We start from the raw sequence: 24,093 nt of genomic DNA, 5'->3' as shown, positions 1-24,093 counted from the left end.
GATTCAGGAAAAAAAGTTGTTTTTGAACAGCCCTAATATATATATATATCAGCTAATGAGCTGTCCATAACCATAGCCTTTGTAAAGACTATGCCATAACTGTATCTCAACTCAGCTGTACTATTAGGTTTATTTAAAAAAACTATTCAATATGAGTTTGTCGGATTCCTGGACGAGACTGTGCGGATTCGAACGGATTGTTCCTCAGAAAACCAAGCTGTCGGACGGCTTTTGATTCTCAGAATTCAAGATCCGCTCATCACAGAGATAGTCTCTCAGAACGAGTATATCCGATGCTACTATATTTTATCCGGTTAGAAACGCCAATCGGCACTCGAAAATGGGACGCTGCGATCTCAAGCGACGCGTTTGCAAGATCCGGTTTTGGCGTATAGGATGGACTGATCGGGCATATATATGATGTCGGTTTTTGCCAATACATTCAACGGCTCTTTTGACTGGTACGAGGCAGCTGTCGGTAGGCATTAAAAATGAAGGCTTCAGATTCCCTATCAATTATGTTCGTGATGATTGCAACCTGCAACGCCGCGTAAGTAAATTCTGACTAATTTATTATTATTTAATACTCCTTAGAATAAAAATTCAGATATCGGCTTTCGGTATAACCGACCCTTAATTATTTATTTCTAGGCACTTATTAACTATTTCTTCATCACCATCCAGCCAGTGTACGAGGTGTATAACATAAGTCTGAAAGAAAAGTGGGCCATGTTCTTAGTTAGCAGCTCGGTAGTAATCACAACTATATCGACCTGCTGTAAAATTACCACATATGTCGAAACCCCGTGAACGCGGAAATAAGAACCATAACTTTGTTCGAGTACAGTGAGTGAACACTAGCAATATTTGATGTGTTTGATTCAAGGTCCAAGAGATGCGTCCAATCTAGCCGACCCTTTCCAGCACCTATGTTGGCTGATCTGATCTGATTTAAACAAATTGTCTATCGATGAAGCGTTTCATTTCTCGGATCGGGTTGTCTAGCTCAATTTTCCATTCAAACTTTTTTCTACATACAATTTATCATCGTAACGTATGAGAGGGACAATCATTGATCACCTTGGAAATACCTATCCTATGTCACGAGTTATACTGAAATTATATTTCAGAAACACATACGGTTCGTTAAGCATGAGCTTACGGAACCAACTGAGCCACGTGCGAAGTGAGTAATATAAAACGCATTTGCATTAGTATTTGTTTAAATACGGGAGATTTTGTAGGACTGGAACGCGAGGAAGACAAAATACTAAATGATATTCTCTATTTGGACGAGATGCAGCAGTCAAAAATGCCGAGTCCAAGACTGGACAAGGTCGATAGAGCATTTCTCGGTTTTGAGAAAAAAGATACTGACACGAATCCGATACTCCAAAAGCCAGGACCAACAACAGGTTTGTGCACATTTTGTAATAATTGTTATCAAAGAGAAAAAGCCAGCAAAAATAATGAATCGTTTGTGCACGATTTGTAACAAATTATACAAGTATAGAAATTAAACATGGAACGGCAACGACCGATTTTGCAGCTTCGTTCTGCTTCGCCGAGGCTGAAGTGGAGAATTGTTTTGCGTAAGCGACTGTAGGATTTCTGGCAATCCAAAAGCTATCTTCCCGAGCGCAGAAGTTATGGAATTTGGTCTTGATCGAAGGCTACTGTTGTACCGATTCCGAAAATATAAATTAAAATAATGATCAGGCACTGACCCACCTAGAATCCGTCCTCCAAGTCTGAAATATCGGTATTGTTCGAACAATCGGAGAGTCGCAACGGGTCATTGTTAAGGCCATTGTGTTGAGGTTACCCGATTGTTCTGAACAATGCCGATATTTCAGACTTGGAGGACAGATTCTAGGTGGATCAGTGCCTGATGAATATTTTAATTTACATTTTCGTAATCGGTGCAACAGTAGCTTTCGATCAAGACCAGATTCAGTAATAGACGCGCTCGGGAAAATAACTTTTGGATTGCCAGAAATCCTACAGTCGCCTACCCAAAACAATTCTCCACTCCAGCCTCGGCGAAGCAGAACGAAGCTGCAAAATCGGTCGTTGCCGTTTCATGTTTAATTTCTATGATACAAGCCATGAGTCAGTCAAATTTTTGAATCTCGCGAAAAATTTAGCTGTCGGGTAGAAATGAGCATAGAAATTTCCTAAACACCTACGTATGTCCTCTCGAAAACTCTCGACTGATATTGGAATGTTCCACATGCTAGATTCATCTGGAATCCAGATGAGTCAGTTTTCCGTGACTTGAATAACGGGTCAATTGTACTCCGGTTCAGCTGATCGATTTGACATATATTGGAGCAGTGAGATCACGGAACGCAATTTATATAATTAACAAACCTGACGCGATCCCAAGTGACGACATCTGCTCCATGCTCCTGCTCCACAAAAGAAAAAAGCATCCTGAAACCACACCAATGTAATCGTATAATTAGGACTGTATATCATACCAAAGTAAGAAGAACGAGGTATTGAAAGTACCCTGAGTGGACTTGTAAATTGCAGCGACTTATACCAGATTTTTTGCAGTACAATCGTGAGATCAATCCTGTTCAAATAGAACTGTTTGGTCACTTTTCCATAAGGTTAGCAGAAACGATGGGCATTTATATTGAAGACCTCTATAAAATGTGTATAGCAGAAGACATGCTTTCGAAAATATTTTGCTGCGCGTTTCCTGATTGGATAAAGTTTGGGCACTAATAGCTTATGCTTCTATCTGAAACCAAATGGCGACTTCGACGTTGTACCTCAAGGCTGTGTCCAAACTTTTGGCCAAAGGGACACGTGGGGTGAGGTGGCTTCAGCGAACATACGCCGATCATTTTGGGTTTACTATTTATCAGCTGCAATCATTCTGTGGGTGCACTTCGCGGAGTCGCAATTTGCCTGGAACTTCATATATGCCACGGTGTGTCTGGATGCAGAGATGGCTGGCGCCGAAATGTCGGTGTCCAATAGCACCATACCCACAAGCTGCGCAGTGCAGACTCCTAGACTGAAGCCTCCCAACTGCCTCAAGCGATACGAGCAACATATCTTTCTATCACAATTGCGAATAGACATGGTATAATAGAATGTCTTTATATTATGTATAGGCTACTTTTCTCATGTTTGAGGGATGTCGTGGTCATATATTGAATGCAAGAAAACAGAAGGCACTACAATACTCCCCTTATGCTAGTTAACGAAAATATTAGGGTGGGACATAGCCCTGACACGTCATTTTTATAATTATACTGCGCGGGTCACTCAGTCTCTTCCCGTGGGCCAGATGGGACCTGCAGCCCACGGGTTGCTCAGCCCTAGTTAATTCATTAATGCATGTATTTTATCAAATAATGTCGTTGTTTAGTGTTCATGATGTTCCATATGTAATATTAGTTTACGCCATTCCAATATTCTTATTGATCCTCAACTGCCAACTTATGGCATGGCTCATTTTCGATCCAGGCTTTTGTATGTCGCCGCTTATGCGGGAGGGATCGCCAGAAATACCTCCAATGCGAAGCCGGTGGAGCTTCACTCATACTTTAGCTTCCGACCGACTTTTCCTTCGTTTTTTAATTACGCCAACAGCGACGTGTTGCGACTTCAGAGGTATCAGAATGCGCGACTAGACATTTAGTTCGGACTTTGAAGCAAATAAATTTAAAGCTATGCTATATTGTTTGCTCCATATTCATATGGGTGCGGAATTTTCAAGTTACGCGACTCGCGGCTCTTCATCGGTACTTTGATGTTGCTATTGTTATTGTTGTTACGGTCATGATATTTCCACTACATTGGTCAATTTATACCGTGTCTACATCCTTTTTATTATGAATCCAAAGCTGCTGATTTTAGCACAGCCTATACTCGACGCCGGCTCTGCATAAGACACCACCGACACCGAATGTTATTTATTGATTGTGTAGTTCTCTGTGACCAAACGTGTGTCTTTGTTTTATTCAGGAACGTATGGCTGCAAAATTGTATCAAGTTCCCGTAAGTAAAATTCATAATTTATTATTCTGTGTACATCAGATGCTGGACCTGGAAGATCCTTCAGGGGGCGTTAAACGTCCACGGAGAACGATGTTAAGACACTTTCTACCCGCGAATAGTGCTGCATGACGGCTCTTCCTTCTTGTAGAAACGTGCGACCGCCCCTGTTAGAATGGTGGCAACCCAAGCTGTGACGTAACAAATACATTATGAACGTCGATGCTGCTACGCTTACAAAGTTCAAACTTTTCAATTAAAGCTTCATCCATCACCAAAATTGATTAAAATCATTACGGCTCGAAGCAGGCCTTTTGAAATGAACAAGGTCTTCAAAAATCGAATTGAAGTTTATTTGTTTTATTGACATAACAGTGGCGCTTTTCGCATATTAATGTCACGTATGCCATGACAGCAACATGCGTAATATTTCATTGTCCTTGCTCTTCGTCTTCATCCGAACGACTTTTCACACTCGCTCTCTTTCACCATCGGTCTCCCTCGTTTTCCATGCGCCCGTATCTTCGTCTCTACCGTCGATTTTTCAGCTCGGCTCATCTTCACTCTGAGATTTTCAAACACAGCAATCGCAGAGAGGTTAGTGATGAGAAGCCCAGACACAGAGAAGCTAGGTAGAACTGGGGTTCGAATGCATACATCCAACGGTGTCGTGGCGATGCCGACTTATCTAAATGCGCCACTCGCTTTTCCATCGCGTCAAGTGAAACGAATCGACATGGTGCGGAAATTTTTTATTTATAATACCAATTTTGAAAAGCGGTTTTGATTGACAGCTCCCAACAAAAGGTCATGATAATCCCCATCTACTTGATTCTGAAATGGGTGTATCAATATGGGCCTATGTTTATTTTATGCTTCCGTTGGACCAAATTGCTTGCTTTTCACTGAAGAATTCGTCACAAATCAGGTCGCGACCGTGAGGGTAAAACCATTGTGATAACGTTACGTGCAAATTACAGAGATTTCGTACGTTATTTGATACCTAATATATTTTTCCTTATTTCAAGTGAGTAACATTGATGCGAACCTCCGAAAGGTTCAGGTTCGTGTGAACGCGAACCTTTTCGAAAGGTTCTGTGTGAACGCGAACGTGAACCTAATGACGTCACATGACGTCATATTGCTAATTTAAACCCTATATTGCAGTGAAGTGATAGCCTATAATAATGTACACGATACCTAGCGACACAATGCCACAAAACTGAATTATATATTTATGTTTTAAACGTCACCAAATGTATCAACTGGGGCAATCAAATGATATAACAATCCCATAAAATCAATATCTTTCGCAGCTTCCCCAACAATTTCGACGAGGCGTCTGAGTACTCCTACGTTGGTATTGAGCAGAGTGTAAAACGGGTTGCTATACTTGCTACCTATATTAGCCCACCAACAAGCTATACAGCAGTAGCCAACCCCCAATCGCACGGATTTGGTTTTCATGATACAATAAACACATGAAATCTAGATTGACCCCGTGCACCTGCTAGATTTGTTTTACATCAGACAACGATATCAATTTCATTGATTGGTTGAATAAGCATCATTCGCTCTTGTTGTTGCGCGAAATGTGATTGCGGGTCAAGCTCACAGCAGAGAGTCATTAATATTCACAAACGGGAAGCTGGATATTTCGAGCAAACTTTTGTGACAGAGCAAGTAAAATTTTTGAGATTGTCAATGTGCATGCTCGTATAATGTTGATTATTTATCCTGTAAGCGCCATGCATAGAGTGGCCCGCAGTTGAAATGCAATAAATATCAACCAAAGATGTTGTAATGAAGTGAAAATTGTAATATATGAAAAGGGTTCACAGTGCAGAACCTATCAAGGTTCGCTTGTGAACGTGAACCTCTGAATTTAGGAGGTTCACACACAAAACGCCAACGTGAACCTCACGTTCACACCATCCCTAAATTTTCTTGAACGTTCCCGATATATGCGCAAAGGACAAATATTTAAACCATCGGCATGAATTATGATATTGTGACGCATCAAGTGTGTGGGCGTCCTTTACACATGAGGGATCTTTGGGTAAGATAATACTCGCAATAATTATTAGCAATTTTTGAAGTAATGGAAATGTTTACCGTAAATTAACGCAATTTAGATGATGCCAGACAAGCATGGGAGGATGTGATAACGAGGTGAGCAATTTTTCTCACACTTTCTATATGAGAATGCTGTCCTAACGAATGTTATTCCAAAATGGCACTGCGACATCATGTATGATAACGAATGTAGAATTTCAAATATGATCAGAGAATGATCATGATCATATGTAAAGGCGTTTTGCACCACGTACTAAGATAAATCAAGGTTAAAGGACAGTTAAGATATGTCATGAAAATAAAATACTATATATATATGTATATAAACCAGTGTTGGGATGACTCGAGTCAGACTTGAGTCACCTTGAGTCTCCTTTTTCGTATGTCGTGACTTGACTCGAGTCACTTTGCTAAAATGACTTGACTTGACTTGATTCGGCGTATCAGAAATGTGGATTGACTCGTGACTCAGAGCAAAATTCACGAGTCAATTTCAAGTCATCAAGTAATCTGTGTCGATAAAAATCACTGTATCTTGCATGTGGTCGAATTGTTCGCGAAACGCTGGCGTAACCCAGGCGTAACCCATGAGAGTGAGCAATCATTTAATGATACAATGATTTAATGAGCCGCCATTGTTCTCTCACAAATAAATTGACCGCAAACGAAGTGATCGAAGCTTACAGCTTACGTTGTCGTAAACTAGTATAGTAAAGTAATTTAACAGCAAAATGTCTATTTCTGTTCTTACCTTAACCAAGCCTCTTGTTTTATTGATATTTAATTCGAATATAGTTTGTATGGTTCTCAATCCTTAGGGCAGGCTCGAATTGTATCATATCAATTTGTAAGTGGGTAATGTATTGCATCTTATCAATTCGTTTCTCTATTCTCTTTTCTGCTGCGAACTTATACTCTGAGGCTATGCAATTACTTACGTAATTTAACAGTTATACATTTATGTGAGCGATACAGCGTATATATTTAACTCTGCATTCGTTCATTGGTTCAGAATCAATGACTACTCAATCTGTATTTCGGACAGCTAAAAAATGCAACGACGTGGTCATGCTCCATACTTCGAAGATGCAACTTCACTTGAATTGTGATTTGACTCGTGACTTAACTTGACTTGACTCGAATTGACTCGAGTCACCTCCAAAAATCGGGTGACTTGAATTGACTCGAGTCACTTTCGAAAATCAATTGTCTTGACTTGACTCGAGTCAAAAGGGGCAGTGACTCGATGGTAGTGACTTGATCCCAACACTGATATAAACATTATAAATAGGAGTTATATCGTTCTACCTGCTTATCCAACATATTCAACTATAGGGTTTCCATATTTTGGAATCAGGAAAGTAGGGCACTTTTTCAAAATTTTCAGATTTAGAATTGTGGAGTAAAATTCGGAAAGATGGTAAATTTTCCCCGACACTGTGGTTGGTTGACTAAAAAAAGTCGTCACTTTCGTTCGGCCCAAGAATTTCCTATTTTTCGTCCTTTTTGCCCATTTCTTAGCTCTAAAAGCTCTAAAAGAGCACGAATTATCAAAAATGAGGTTATTTAGGCGTCCTCGGAAGACATTTTCAAGAACCTGAAAAAGGAGGACAAATCCTCCTAAATGAGGACGTATGGTAACCCTATTCAACTACATATTGTGATATTTTGGACAGGTAACAAAACAATGTAAAACGGAATGATCAGAGTATGATCAAGTTCCTGTAATCTTCCGTTTGTTTGAATGATTCTAAAATACTTTTACTAGTGATGATTCAATTTCACGATTTGACAAACCGTGATATACATATATGGTATAAAGTAAATGGTTTAGCGTCAATTATACATTAATAACTGTGGAAATATCGTATTCCTTCTAGATCACGGAATGATGAAGCTTGTCAGCTGGAGAATATCAAGAGTGCCATCATCGCCATGGAAGATTGTAATCGAATCAGGATCTCTAATAGAATCATTTTGACAGCCACACACTGTCTTATGAAGGCAAAGGAAGGCATATGGTTGGTTGGCAATGATTAAATGCGACCAATTACATAGGTTGTTTGTAAACATAAACATATTCCGTATCTAATGGTCATAGCAACAGTATTGGAAATAACTCGGTACGTTCGAGTCACAAGTCATATCGAGGTATTGCGCACTTTTTGACTCGAGTCAAATCAAGTCACTCGATTGTTGGAGGTGACTCGAGTTAAGTCAAGTAACTCGATTGTTGGGGGTGACTGGATCCAAGTCAAGTCAAGTCAAAATCTAGTCAAATCAAAGAACAAGGCGAGATAAAAACAACAAAACCACCGATTATACTGATTAAAATCGAATTTGAATAATTATTTGTCAAGATGATTGAGCTGCAGATTGAGTTGCTAATTATTCTGAATTATTGTGAAAGGGCGTTCTTTCGCTTACACATACATAGAAAGGCTAAAATACGAAATTCCTAAAAGTTGAAACAAATTGATTTGATGCAATATATAACCCACTGATACACCAATCAGATACAGTTTGAGCCAACCGTGGACGAGTAATACAATTATGTATTAACCATACCTGTTACATTTTAAACATACAAGAGGTTCATTTAAGTTTACACTGAGCACTGAGCAGTCTATAGAACAATATGAATTCATTCTTATAGATATATTACAACTAGTCGACGACAATGTGAGCTCTAATTCAGTGATTTTTAACCTTGTTTTAACGCGGACCCCTAAATTTATTTCGGTGGTTGCGTGGCCCCCCTTTTGAAAATTCTTTGAACGGCACAACCCGAGTTCACTACGAACAGAATTTATCACCTCCGCCTAGTCCTAAACACGGCCTCACATTGCCAAATCTAGCCAAAGCTTGAAAAACTGCTTGGTTCCCAGAAAATGTCATCACTATCGCTGGTGACCGGTGGTGAGAGCAAGTACTAACATATATAATGAAAGATGATGTGGTTTAATAGTTGCACTTTTTACATTGGCCTTCCATGACCCCTTAAAATTAGTCGGCGAACCCCCAGGGGGTTCATGGACCCCCGTTGAGAATGTCTTCCCTAATCACTTCATTTGCGGTCAATTTATTTGTGACAAACCAAAGGAGGCTCCGTAAAACCAGAATTCGCAATCGTTGAATGACTATTATGATTGCTATCATAGGTCACATCAGCATATCGAGACCATGTACAATATAGATTGTGCAATCTTAATTAATTAGTACGGTGCTTTATCATACCTAAATCCTAAATTCACAAATTAGAACTACTGCATACATTTTATTTGCAGAGGTGGTCACAGTAGTCAAAAAAGCTACTCAAGTAGAAGTAGAAGTAGTGACGAAAAATCTACTCAACTACGAGTAGAAGTATTTCTTACATAAGCAACCTAAAACTACTTGAAGTAGAAGTAGAATTAACTGACTTTAGATCAACTCAAGTAAGTAAGTAGTGGTGAAAACGATCGTAATTCGTTCGCATCGACTGTCAAAAGCTGCAAATGTAGCTATGCGGAAGGTGTAGTGAGGTTGATTGATGTTGATGCATCCAAGGAGGTATCAATTTTTGACAGAATAAGAAGTCGTCCACATCATGGGATGTAAATGAGAATATTGACATGGAAATGCGATACTAATCCTTTGTTTATTCGAAAACCCAATTTAGAGAATATCATGGCATGGCGCCGTCCCCCATATTATAAGGCCTCTAGTTCAGTTTAAAAGCAATACGGAGAAGTTGTGTCGGATACGGCTTTATCACTTTGCGCGATTAGTATACGTTAATTAGATAAACGGCAGTTCGTAAAAATGCCATATAGTGTGTAGCTTTATTTTCGGAAAATATAAGGCATTACTACACTAGCTTTTATACTTCAACATGTATGTTCTCCAGACAAAAGAGCTGAAACTATAATTAGAACTCAACATATAATACTCGTAATTGAAAGAAAAATACAAATACTACGACGTAGAAGTAGAGTAGCGAAAAAAGATCTACTTGAGTAAGTACCAGAAGTAGAGGAAAACTACTTGAGTACTTCGAAAAAGTAGAAGTACTTCGTTACTGACCACCTCTGACTATTTGGTGCTTCGCATTTGTCATAATGTTTGAGAACAGGGACCACGCCACAGCTGTCTCCGCCATGCCACAGCAGTTGCCGTAAGCTTCGTAAAGTGAAGATTTATCGAATGAATTTCCTGATGAACATATTTTGATTAATGTCTAAAAATCCGACTATGCCACTACCTACTCGATTCGACTTACTTCTACTCGAATATCATCAGTGAATGCCCCACCGCTGCGCAATACTCATGAAAATAGCATTAATCGAGGCTATTTCTTGGAACCAACGGATTTAGGGGCCGTCTCGCGCATCAGAAATCTCGTTCAACGTCAATCTCGAGGCGTGATAAGCTCGACAACACCGGAGTGCATCTCATTTCTAATAAGATCACTTCATGCGAAACCGTAAACCCGAACTAGCATTACCGGCGTGTGATTATTGGATACACAAGTATTAGCCTAACATTTAGACTAGACCAGTGGTTCCCAACCTTTGTCGACTAATCGCCCCCTTTTGAAGCTCCACACCGATCATCGCCCCCCAAATATTGGAAACCGAAAAAGGTCAACTTTTCGGCTCGACCTCGAAATTCCACTTTTACAGCTAAATTTTCGTTGGGGCGCCTATGGACAATTAAACATATATGTATATATATCGAAGTTTTCAGTCATCACTAGGGCATTCCTTTTAGGCCAGTGGTTCTTAAAGTATGGGTCGCGACCCAAACATAGGTCGCGAAGGGTATAATTTTGGGTCGCGACGGTACCAGAGCGGTCTTTTAATATGTATGTAATATTATTTGAGGTCATTGCAACAACAACAATATCTTCGCTTTTCGCGCGATTTACTGTAGTTGGTTTGAGCATATCAGAGGTCACTGAGTTTGGTACCACGGCCAATAAGCGAGACACGCGGAGAAGTCGCCACCACAACATGACTTGATCATGAAAATGTGCCGACCTTTGTAATAAACAAATTGGTTTGATTTCATGATAAGATTTTTTTCAACATTGGTTTCTCTGGAAAACACCGTCGGAGACCTGGGACGCTTTAGTGTAGAGTTGTACAACGAGCGGTTGCCGGTTTATGAGGCCAAAACCCGTCCACGCTTGGACACATGAATATATGGCGTTGGGCCAACATACGGCTGGGCAAAGTGCGGTGCCAAAAAGTTCGGTGGCGATAATTGACCGTCGTTGGGTGGCCAAACCATTCGTTATTGATATAATTGGTCGGCACCCAAATGCATTCATTTTGGTGTGTGTTGCTTGGGTCGCGAGATACCACTAAAAGTCAGATTTGGGTCGCGGTCTAAAAATTATTAGAACCACTGTTTTAGGCCAAGGTCTTCTCGCTGCTGATTGTTCTGGCATACTTCTCGGAGTCGTATGTTACATGGCCTATAACCAGTGTTGGGAGGACTCGAGTCACCTTTTTCGTATGATTTGACTTGACTCGAGTCACTTTGCTAAAATGACTTGACTTGACTCGGCGTATCAGAACTGTGGATTGACTCGTGACTCGGAGCAAAATTCACGAGTCAATTTCAAGTCATCAAGTAATCGGTGTCGATATAAATCACTGTGTCTTGCATATGGTCGGGTTGTTCGCGAAATGATGGTGTAACCCGTGAGAGCGTTTTACTGAGCCTCCCTTATTCTCTCACAAATAAAGTGACCGCAAACTATTATATCAAAGAAATTTAATAGCAACATGTCTATTTCTGTTCTCTGTTCTTACCTTAACCAAACCTATTGTATTCAAATTGACTTTGAATTCGAATATAGCTTAAATACTCCTGAACCATTGGCGCGGTCTCGAATTGTATCATACCAATTTGTAAACGGGTAGGTATGACATCTTATCAATTCGTTTCTCTATTCTCTATTTTGGCTGGTAACTATCAAGTGAGGCTGTGCAGTGAGCAATTACGTAGTTTAGCAGTTCTACTGCATATGTGAGCGATGCAGCGTCTTCTTGCGTGTGTATTGAACTATATCAGCCGAAAATATTCGGGTTCATTTTAATATGAATATACTGTTCAATTGTAAATTGAAGTTTTGTACCTCCAAGAAGCTCTTCAACTATATATTCGTTCATTGGTTCAGAATCAATGACCACTCAATCAGACATGGGGTGATTACTTTATGAATGTAATCGATTGCGATTACGATTACTTCGGAATCACGCGATTACGATTACGATTACAGCAAAATCAGGAAGTAGGCGATTACGATTACATTGGAAAAGTAATCACGATTACTCACGATTACATTTGTTTTGCTTAGGACTACAATCTTAAATGAGATATTGAAAGACAATACAAGGATTGCGATTAAAAGGCTTAATGAGATATCAACTTTCTTCATACATCATGCGTCATTTGCTTATTACGCCATAATATACCAATTGCCCATCTTTATAGTGCATGATTTATCGCATCCAACGATTTGCATTATTGCCAGGTCTTTACCTGCCGCACCCCAAATTCCTTAATAGGGTGGGGAGCGTGCTCGAACGGGACTCAAAAGTATGTCGTAAACCAACATAAATTATAGAGTATTTTCGAGAATTTATTACTTCTTGAAAATGTTCTTCAAGCTTTGCCATTCAAATGTCTCTAGTAAAGGGGTCACCAACGCGGACCAAATGAGTCGCCTGCAATCCCTGTAGTAGTGGTGGCTTTTGGGGTGGGCGAGGTGGGCAGTCGCCCTGGTCGAAGGGCTCCCCTATTTGGATTGTGCGCTTTCTTCAAGAATAATAACGAATAAACATGGAAATCCGTGTAAAGCAAGAATAGGATTCCGTGCAGATGTGTCGATCATCATCAAATCTCTGCATTTGTTAGAAAAGTACCATATTCCGATAATCATCACATCTCTGCATGCGGTAGAATTACTTAGTTTTAATGTAGTCTATCCTTGCACACATGAAAAAATAGACATGGCCGAATCCAGCACCTGGCCAAACCGTGATAGATAGATAATAATAACAGATATGAAAGGGGAGTCTGGGGGGCGAAGCCCCCCATAAGTTAAGGATAGATACTTATAGGGGGCACCGGTAAGTCTCGCCCAGCCCCCCAGCCCCTCCGCCCAGCAGTTGAACATGGGTCGGCCGAACCCAAGGAACATACGAACGCAGTCGCTCGGGGCATTGCTTGTCTTCGCCCACGCGGCGGCTCAACGGGAATCTATAGTTAATATTCCCGAGTCTCGACGCGGAGATTGGCGCTTCTGCGCGCACTGCAGCAACGCAATTTAGCTTGGAGGAGGTGGTGTGAGTTCCTGCGAGTGAGCGTTTTTTGTTCTTGATAAGGAGCGGAAACCCGGCCCAGTGCTCTGATTGTCTTATTTTAAGTGAAGAAATCCAACTGAACACGGATAAACGACGGTAGTACGTGGTTTAACCCGTCGGTCGTCGCAATAATCAGTACACTCCACAAGAAGTAGCTTTTTGTTTCAAAACGGTTGGTGACACCCTGCTCCAGTAGCTGGGCTTGAAATGCATACCTCTTCCCCTCAAGAATAAACATGCATGAGCTATTTTATAGGAACAGGCATTTCGGAGCCGGTCATTACCGTGCAACGATCCCACAACACACCAAAAGACATATGCAGTTTCGGCCAACACGCAACTCAACGGGATGTGATACCAAAGAAATACCTTGGCCGAAATTTAGGGTTTTCGTTCATTGTCAATAGCCGCGCTGGGTGGGCGTGACTAATAACTCCTGTCCCTCCAATCTGGGCCCACAATGCAAATGTCACCCGGCGCATCCACAAAGGAATAAAGCCATGACAATTTGTGTGTGCGTCTTACAAAAGATATTCTTTTAGTCTGCTACGTTTGGGCGAGAACAATATCTTTTGATAATACAACGGACTGGAGGTCGCGAATTAACAACATACAGTAATTATAACAACATACCAGATGCTATGAATATGAATTACGTGCCCCAGCTTTACAGGTAAATCTGACACTCGGGGCTCAGAGAGGTTATAAATGAATAGTAATATAATGCAATTACCAATATTATTGACGAAATTCAGTTTTGAAAATTGACCAACGGTTGGAAAGGGGAATTGCTGTTTTGGCTGAATTGCTGATTCTAGCTACAACCCACGCTAACATGTCAGGCTATATAAGCGGATGGTTATGGCGGCAGGTCCAAATGCTAAGTAACGAACTTTGAAATAACGATTGACGCCCGTTTCAAGTAGTTATATGAGAATAAGATATAGTTAACATAAAAATTCTGCCTTAAACTTAATGCATACACTGCGAGCTGCTGTTACGAGAAACGGCTAAACACGGCTCGGTTATGATATATATCAGCAGCTGTTTATTTGTAACGTTTCGTTGTGGAAACAGCAATGTTTTATTCGACGAGTACAAAATTCCGTATCTTCGTCAGGTGCACGTGCGTACGTAGGTTTCCTGCTCGCCAAGCAGCAATGGTAAACTGCGTTTAACTAAGCAGAACCAAACATCAATACATAAGTTACTATTTGAAACTATAGGCAGAGTGGTGATCAATATCCTGCTGCGAGGTAGCGGCTTCTGTAGTGTATTGATAACCTGATATACACCACGGGAGGTGTTCTTAAAATCACACTACAATGTCCACCGCATGTCTGTTTACTATGTGTGGATACTTCTTACGCAATGACGAGCGGAACTAATACTTCTGACGTAATAATGAGTCACAGGCGTTTGAAAACAGACGTTTATGCTATCGCTAACGTGGTATATTATCTCATTCTTGTTCACGAATATTCAGTTTATGTCATAGTCCTATGTACAAACAAAAAGTAATCGTTCTTTCATAAAAAAATCGATTAGATATGGGAAGTAGTCGATTACGATTACGATTACTTCGGATTTTTTTCGAATGTAATCGATTGCGATTACGATTACTTCAAAATGCTGTAATCGTCGTAATCGATTACGATTACTAATCGCGATTACCCCATGTCTGCACTCAATCTGTATTTCAGACAGCTAGCAAAATGCAATGACGCAATCATTCCTCATATATACTTCAAAACGGCAACTTGACTTGAATTGTGACTTGACTCGTGACTTGACTCGACTTGACTCGAGTCACCTCCAAAAATCGAGTGACTTGACTTGACTCGAGTCACCTACGAAAATCGATTGACTTGACTTGACTCGAGTCAAAATGTGCAATGACTCGAAATGACTCGTGACTCGAAGGTAGTGACTTGATCCAAACACTGCCTATAACTTCATATGTCTTGGAGCGTCGTGGCTCAGTAATGGCCGTCGCCGAAGTCTCCATTTCCATAAATAATGCGTGTTGTTGTTGGGGGAAGGGTACCCCAAAATCAATATATATGACAATATTAAATCACGCGCAGCGCGAAAATTGTTTGAAAAAGTTGGAAGAATTTCTAAAAAAAATACGGTACTCTATAATTTATGTTAATTCACGAAATAATTTTCGGATCCTTCGAGTTCGCCTCCGAATTGGGGGTTTGGGGTGCGGCAGTTACGGTCCTGACTCCATGTAGCCGTTTTAACGCGCCATCGCCCCCCTATCGCCCCCTTCGTTGTTTTCGCCCCATATCGCCCCCTACGTCCGTTTTCGCCCCCTATCGCCCCGTTCGGTATTATCGCCCCCTAGACCGTCAAATCACCCCCTGAGGGGCGATATCGCCCATGTTGGGTAGCACTGGACTAGACCAAAATAAAGGGTATGCGGACCAATATCAATATCAATTCGCTGTCTGCTGAATTATCATGCAACATGTTATTGTTTCCAGTGATAATGCTAACGAGGGCCAAGTTATCAGACACGCACAGTACTACAAAAATGCGAATACCCATCAAATCAAGTAAGTTCTTTTTTCAGGCTAGCGATGTTTAAGGGCTATTCTTACAAACAAAATGTTCCACCCAACGAATATTACGCCCATTCCTCCCCGCCATGTCATCCGTATAAGTGGTGTCTAATAAAAGCCCAGAAGCGGGCTATGCTACAAACAAACATCACACCCATTATTTTGCACCGGCACACATATATGTGCCGAGTCGAAAGGCCCCTTTGCACTCATCAACTCTAAAATTGACCAGTGTATTTAGTCATCTATTCACACCAAGGCACAAAAGCATAAGTGATGACACGGCGCTGTATAAAAATTTCGCTCCTCTAAATTTGGAAAGTTCCTGCTCGAATTTTCATCATGGCTACGCCAATGTCTGTATATAGCCAGGAAAGCTTACAAGTTCCTATTCGAAAACAATGATGGGTTCACAATTTTCCAACGTCATCAATCAAAATTCTCAATAAACAGGGGTACGGTGTTTCTTATCCTCTGATTTTATTGGGTGCAGAAATGTATAGTCGTCGTAAAATATCGAAGCGATATCTTAGACTTGTATTAATGTAGCCTTCAAACGCCGAACAGCGGTGAAAGTGTGTTTATTAAAATCATTTTTCCCATCTTGCAGACACGACATCGCCGTTTTGTACAAGAAAAAAAATTACGCGAGCAATCTATATTGTTTGCAGCACATCTGCGAAGAGGCGGCATCATGCAAAATAATTAAAAGAAATGGCGACGAAGGTAGGTTAAACGCTGAAAGAATATTCTGACACTTGCTTGAGAATGTGAAGTCCAATGGCACCGTAACATTCTCATAATTACCACATAAGTCGAAAGCTAAATGAAAAACGCATGGTGTAAAATGGTGCAAAATGTAAGGTATGGGGCGGAGATACGTTGGTCAATACCGAAACTTCTCAATCACGTTGAATTCACGTCCTCGTTGTGCTACTTCACATGTTTCAGTGACCGTTTCCTATTTATAACAGGCTATTCGAAATATATTTATTAATATGAAGTCATGATGATATGAAATACATACGGAGCCAATGAAATTATTATAGTCTTCATTCACAGTAAGACTGGTAAATACAAATATAATCCGGGGAGCAACCTGCCCCCAAACAGAATCGTCGAGAATAAAGCAGGGTTGTAATAACTCGGATCATGACTCGACTCGAGTCAGACTTGAGTCACGATTTTCTGATGACACGACTTGACTCGAGTCATTTCCCAAAATATGGAAATGACTCGACTCGACTCGAGTCAATCCGTGTATTGACTCGACTTGGTCTCGAGTCATTGCGCATGACTCGAACCAAGTCATATGACTCGAGACTCAGACGGCCAAGACCAACATTGCATTGTAATTTCGATGAATAGTGAAGCAACCACCGTATTTGAGCTTCGTCTATTGGTACTGGTACTTAAAAATGCGACCAGAAACTATTGAAAGTGAGGAAAATTAGTATATTCTAAATGCGAACCGTTCGATATCACCAAACAGAGTTATAACGGCGGGTTTAACAAGACTTTAACTGAGAACTGAGCAGTCAACACAATGACTTGGACTCGGACTCGAGTCATTATCCCATGACTCGGAATCGAAGCTCTGCTCGACGACTTGGATTCGGACTTGACTCGGTGGCGAATTGAAAATGACTCGACTTGAGTTGAAACTATAAAAGTGAGATTGACTTGTGACTCGGAGTCTTGTGGCTTGGTTACCACCCTGGAATAAAGTGTTATTATTGAAGGATTATTACCATTATTATTGCGCGAAATAGTTTCTATAACGCTTACAATTATGTCATTAGACTTAAATGGTTTCAAAAAGGTCCGTTTCTGGGTAGAAGCGCATTTCAACGACGGCCACTATAATTATTTTGCGAAATCCCCATCGACGAAAGGCTTGATTTTTCTTGCAATAATGGAGTTTACTGCAATTGAAGCCCTCCGGTTCGTTGCTCTTTCCAAGTAATCCCTACTCTTTTTTGTAAATTAGACATCAGCTTTTATATTTTATATCTCTTCTCCTTTATATTGATTTCATCATATTTTCGTGCCTTGAATCGTATTGGCGTGTTATGTAAAATTATTTGCGCACTGCTACGTTTTGCTGTCGGATCAAACAAATAACTTGGGAATAAAAACGATATTATTCATTCTCATTTCGTAACTGTCGACTTGTAGCACGGCCCACTTCTCGGCCTATGAAAGACAACGCTTACTCGGATGAGACGGCGAGGAGGAGCCTATATAGATAAACCTCTAACACTTAGGTAGGAATACTTGAGTCGACCTAGGTAGAACCCGAGCCCGCAACACAATGTTGTTGTGACTGTGAATTATACCCCTACGCTATCTCGCCATCGCAATGGATGCAATGAGTACTGGAACGAGGACCAATGAGGACTTGTACAAACTACTGGATTTTCAAAATGCGCAACTAAAACTATACCTATGACTACTTACCTTTTAAAACTCGCATGTAAAACTGAAAGAATGCTCTCTTTTGAAAATTCCGAACTATGATCAGAACTAGGGGAGATGTGGTACCGATGGATCAAAAATTGGAAAATGATCGCTGGCCCCAAAATGTTCAGCCGAAAACAGCAGGTTTTTTGCTGCCTCAGCACTTTGATACAAGCTCTAGCTATCGCGCATATATAGGGGAGATGTGGTACCGATGGATCAAAAATTGGAAAATGATCGCTGGCCCCAAAATGTTCAGCCGAAAACAGCAGGTTTTTTGCTGCCTCAGCACTTTGATACAAGCTCTAGCTATCGCGCATATATAGGGGAGATGTGGTACCGATGGATCAAAAATCGGAAAATGATAGCTGGCCCTGAAATGTTCAGCCGAAAACAGCAGATCTATTGCTGGCTCAGCACATTGATACAAGCTCTACCTATCGCGCACATATACATGAATATCCGTCTTTTCAAAAAATATTTATGGGCGTTCAAAATTTGTTGCTCGAACGTGTCATCGGTCCCGGTGGGTCCAATGGGGACCTATGACACATATACCCTAAAAAACTCAAATATGACTACTTTTCTTGCTCATTATTATAATCTAAGCTACAGCAAGCCAAAGAAGACTGTTTGGTCGCAACTGTCACAAAATAGAATAAATATTAATTCAAATGTTGTCATAAAATTACGTTTCGATTTAGGCTCGGACTTATAAATTTGAGGGTACATACATATTGTCCGAAAATCGACAGTGTGACTTCCAAATACCTCGTTATAGCGATATAACATCATATGCAATTATTACATAAATATTTTCTGTACGTAGACATGTTTCATTTGTTTCATGATTAGTATGCTTGATTATTTTGCTTGATTTGGCTATTGTATCATCGGCCCCCACCCTACGAATTTTATACATGAATCGAAAAAAAGTCCACTCAAGGAAAGTACTGAAAAAAATAATAGGTGCCATTATATAGCCTGATACAAGCCCTACACTTCACAATAAAAATGAAAGCTGGTTTGTTCGTGTTGAAGGTTACAAAGAAACATATATATGTCGATCTAAATTTAGTTTACACCCCCTAAAACAAAAATCATCTGTGAGAGACCCCATTGCTCGCGCACGTCGAATTTTTTTGTATCTGAGGAAAGATTTTGCCAGCATGCAATTGTAGACAAGTTCACGGAGTGTAATCATGGAATTATCATAGAAAATTTTCAAAGTATTTTCGGTCCCAGTGATCCATCGGTACCACATCTCCCCTGCATGAATATCCGTCTTTTCAAAAAATATTTATGGACGTTCAAAATTTGTTGCTCGAATGTGTCATCGGTCCCCACCCGGTGGGTCCAATGGCACACGACCCGGGGACCTATGACACATATACCTAAATACCTCAGATTTGACAACTTTTCTTGCTCAGTATTATAATCTAAGCTACAGTAAGCCAAAGAAGAATGTTTGATCGCAACCGTCAAAAAATGGAATAAATATTAACTCAAATGTTGTCATAAAATCACGTTTCGATTTAGGCTCGGACTTATAAATTTTACGATACATACATATTGCCCGAAAATCGACAGTGTGACTTCCAAATACCTCGTTATAGCAATAAAAAATCATATGCAATTATTACATAAAGATTTTCTGTACGTAGGCATGTTTCATTTGTTTTATGATTAGTATGCTTGATTATTTTGCTTGATTTGGCTATTGTATCATCGGTCCCCACCCTACGAATTTTATACATGAATCGAAAAAATTTCCACTCAAGGAAAGGACTGAAAAAAATAATAGGTGCCATTATATAGCCTGATACAAGCCCTGCACTTCACAATAAAAATAATTGCTGGTTTGTTCGTGTTGAAGGTTACAAAGAAAAATGTACATGTCGACATAAATTTACTTTACACCCCCCAAAACAAAAAGCATCTGTGAGAGAACCCATAGCTCGCGCACGTCGGATTTTGTTGTATGTGAGGAAAGATTTTGGCAGCAAGCACTTGTAGACAAGCTCACGGAGTGTAATCATGGAATTATCATAGAGAATTTTCAAAGTATTTTCGGTCCCAGTGATCCATCGGTACCACATCTCTCCTACTCACTCTTTAAAACTCTCAACCAAAACTAGAACTGAAACTAGAACTAACGACCATTAAAAATCCACAACTAACGAACTAATAATACAACTAAATCGATCCGTGATTCTTAACCGGTGTTCCCAGGAACCTCAGAAGCTCCATTAGACAGTCTCAGAGGATCCCTAAAGGTCACGAATCACCCCAAAGTCATTCGTTGATTTGTGATTACACGATCGTTTTGCCATCATGGGTTGCAGGCTATTAGGCTCAAGCAGTCGAAATGTAATTGTTTTAGTGGTGTGTTGGGTGCAATTGCGTATGCTGGGGAGGTTAGGGTTGGTAATTGAAACCCCATCCTTCTGAAATGCCATTTCTATCCCAAATATGTATTGGCTCATTTGTACTTAAGCAAATTGATGAAGTCACGCATTTGTGAACTGATATCTGAATGGGGATAGCTGAAGTCACACTGATTTGCGATAAATAGTCGTATAATGTTTTTGTCATGTGTGAAATTCATGTTTTAACGGTTCTGTTATTCTAACACTCTGCTGTTGTGCTGTTCATTTTGCATACCAGTAATGCATAGTGAGTTATTGAATGTGTAGTTAGATGTGTAATCTGGTAGATTTATGCTTTTGTGACTCAGTAAAAATTAGGGGTTCCGTGAAGGCTTGCTGGGCCGTGCTACACAGTTGGCAGCTATACGGAATCATGATATTGACATCGTGAAAATGACTATCGTATTCGAAGACAACCATGAATACTACAACAAACATCAACAAAAAGGTTTGCAAATTAGCGTAAGGGTTCCCAAGTCGTTCAAGGTTAAAATCCATACTGCCTCGAGGCAACTCATTCCTTTTTTATTTTATAGGAAATATTATATCTTGAATCAGCATTTCAAAAGGACGGGGTTTCGACTTTCAACTGTGACAGGTTTCGACATCCAAACCCCACCCGCTGGCTACACCACTGTTAGTATTGATGACCCTGAGCTAACAATGACTGCAGAAACATCATACAGCAGAACACCAGTGTCACGATTCCCCCTCCCCCTCATCGACGAAACTTGTTTTCTGTTTGTTCGGCAAATAATCTATTTTAATTGCGCAACTAGAATTGAAACCATTGACTTGTCAAAATTTGCAACTAGTACTAGAACTAGAACTACTTGAAAATCCGTTAGTTGGTTGACCGTCAACTAACTAAATGGGTAGTTTGTAAAGTCTGATGGTGACGCATGCTACCGATTTTGACGGTGATTATTACAGCCGCGATAAATAAACCGGGGATAGTGATATGAACGACAACACCACTTTCATCTTCTACGGTTAGCGCAATGGAATTTACTCGTCTGGCGGTGGAGGAAGAAACCACTTCGCTAGTGCTGAGACTTCTTACATGGTCACGTGTATTGGCAGCCGTGATAGCAGTTTGTCATTGCTTTGATTGATGTGTTCGTCGAGCTTTTCTAAGAAGGAAAATGTCATGATGTGAACGAATATATAAAAAAAACGGAATAAATATCGCCTTCGCGGGACGGGTTGCGTACAAAAGCAGACGGATGCCAGCGGTCGGATCATAACTCATAAGCGAATAAAACACAATTTAAGTATAATATGAGATATTATGACGTCATTCTGAGTGATTATCATTATTTGAGACGTCAGTTCATCGATGAAGATATTTCGCCACGCCCTACATGACGCAGTTATTGCAGCATCACGGTGGCCTCTCTGCGAATTATACTATAGTACTCAGATCAGAATCTTTCTCGAACTAATAAATATGCAGTTTTGGATTACCCAAAAAATCATAATTATTTGATCTTGTGTGAAGGAAATTACGCGTTTACATGATTTCTTACATTTCTTTCAGAGAATGTATCTCTCGCTTTTTGCACGGATGAAGATCACCCTGACTCTGACATAGATGTCAACAAATTGAATCGATATCGTTGTCATACAATGTGTGTAAAAAGAACAGACGACGAACCTATTCCCGACGTTAGTTGCTCTACCTCTTGCTATTGATCGAATATAATCTGTATAGTCATCTCATGCTCTTTAAAGATTTCCGATTAGTAATGTTTTTCACTGTTATAATATATATATAATTGGGATCGGAGAACTTTCGATTAAATGCATGCACTCACTGAGTAATAGTCAGTTGCGCTTGCGGGCAACCGAATCGACTCTAGAATTATTTGCTCAAGTACTTGTTGATTGGTGTGTCATGTGTAAGCGCTAGCTCAGCTAGCATGTAATTATATGAAATTGGTTTCCAGCTACGCTACGTACTTATTTCATTGCATTGACTAGAATCCTTGAAAATTACGCTTTTATGGGGATTTTATGTAGATATGTATTTATTTTTCTGCATTTGCAGGATTTGAGTGGTTCGCCCTTGATATGCAATGATGGGAACGAAGATGGCAAATGGTATATTCGAGGGATCATGTCTTTCAAGAAAAGTATTCACAACGACTATGCCATGGTCGCCATGATAGACAAGGACGCCATCAGTGGCACTACGTGTGAGTGCCCTCGTGATTAGCAATACGGGACTATACCATATCTCATCAAGCATGTGCGGAAAAATGATTTTATTTCTATATAAACATATTTTTACAGTCAGAAACACTATACATGTGTTTGCCCTCATTAGGAGCCCCAGACTACCATATCTCATCAATCATGTGTGCTTAATGACGTTATTTATATAAATTTATTTTATCGCAAGTTTTATATATTAGGATGAGAGTCAAAGTCATCGTTGCTACTAGAGTATAGAATGGAAAGGACCTTCGAAATTGCAAAATGCACCTTCGCGACTAACGCAAAGGGACTAGAGACATAAAAAATGTGGTAGGCCTACATTTTTCTAAAATATATTCAATTAACTGTATACAGTTGATACTTCGCCGATAGGTTGTGATAAATATATCGGAAAACTATATACGACCCAAAGTGTAAAAAGAAGGACGTTTTGCCTGAAAACTGTTCAATTGAAGTGAAAGAAGTCTAAAAGCATTAATACTTGAGTAATTAGTACAAATAGGCAAAAAATACTTCGATAAGTACAAGTACTTAGTTACTGACCAACTCTGATAAGGATACTGCAACAGCCGAACACCTGGTCTGTGGTTGGTGCTTCTCTATTACCTACATATGTTCTCGAATTCGGTACAATATGATCGACAGACAGCATACACATGTACCTTTCTATAAATAATTTTGTGTGTCTACGTGTCTCTTCTGCACGTGGTTACGCCTTTATCTATCCACTTCATCCCTGCTGCTTCTGACTATGGTGCGTATAGAGTGTTAATTACATTATCGTCACTTCCTTTAGTTTATTTGCATCGCGATATAGAGTTTTTGTTGTTGATAAGACAGCATTTATTCATTGTTCCACGTGCTATGCGGAAATGTTTTTTATGACAGTACTTCTCGTTTATTGTACATATCTGATATTTTTCTCACTATATGTGCTATAATAAACGTATCGACAAGCTCAAA

At 40.1% G+C, this 24,093-nt stretch overlaps 1 protein-coding gene across 1 annotated transcript; it reads left to right on the top strand.

Moving 5' to 3' along the window:
• The first annotated feature begins 430 nt into the window (after positions 1 to 430).
• On the top strand, positions 431 to 24,093 carry LOC145458485 (uncharacterized). The gene is made up of 10 exons (XM_080336863.1): positions 431 to 550; positions 1,131 to 1,186; positions 1,245 to 1,415; positions 3,988 to 4,020; positions 6,153 to 6,189; positions 7,974 to 8,114; positions 15,944 to 16,015; positions 16,632 to 16,747; positions 22,451 to 22,578; positions 22,961 to 24,093. Exons 1-10 carry the CDS (start codon positions 492 to 494, stop codon positions 23,126 to 23,128), a joined length of 981 nt encoding a protein of 326 aa, XP_080192989.1. The 5' UTR covers positions 431 to 491; the 3' UTR covers positions 23,129 to 24,093.

The sequence above is a fragment of the Botryllus schlosseri genome, chromosome 16 (genome assembly GCF_051294905.1).
Source record: "Botryllus schlosseri isolate E-star chromosome 16, Bs_hap1, whole genome shotgun sequence".
NCBI lineage: Eukaryota > Metazoa > Chordata > Ascidiacea > Stolidobranchia > Styelidae > Botryllus > Botryllus schlosseri.
The sequence above is the reverse complement of the archived record's forward strand: the minus strand, read 5'-3'. Positions and strand labels throughout refer to the sequence as shown.

Bases quoted from the DNA above. Each gene is read 5' to 3' on its own strand.
- LOC145458485 (XM_080336863.1), top strand. From the start codon at position 492: ATGAAGGCTTCAGATTCCCTATCAATTATGTTCGTGATGATTGCAACC. The intron at 8,115-15,943 runs GTTGGTTGGCAA...TATTGTTTCCAG, and splicing joins AAGGCAAAGGAAGGCATATG to TGATAATGCTAACGAGGGCC. The intron at 16,016-16,631 runs GTAAGTTCTTTT...CCCATCTTGCAG, and splicing joins GCGAATACCCATCAAATCAA to ACACGACATCGCCGTTTTGT.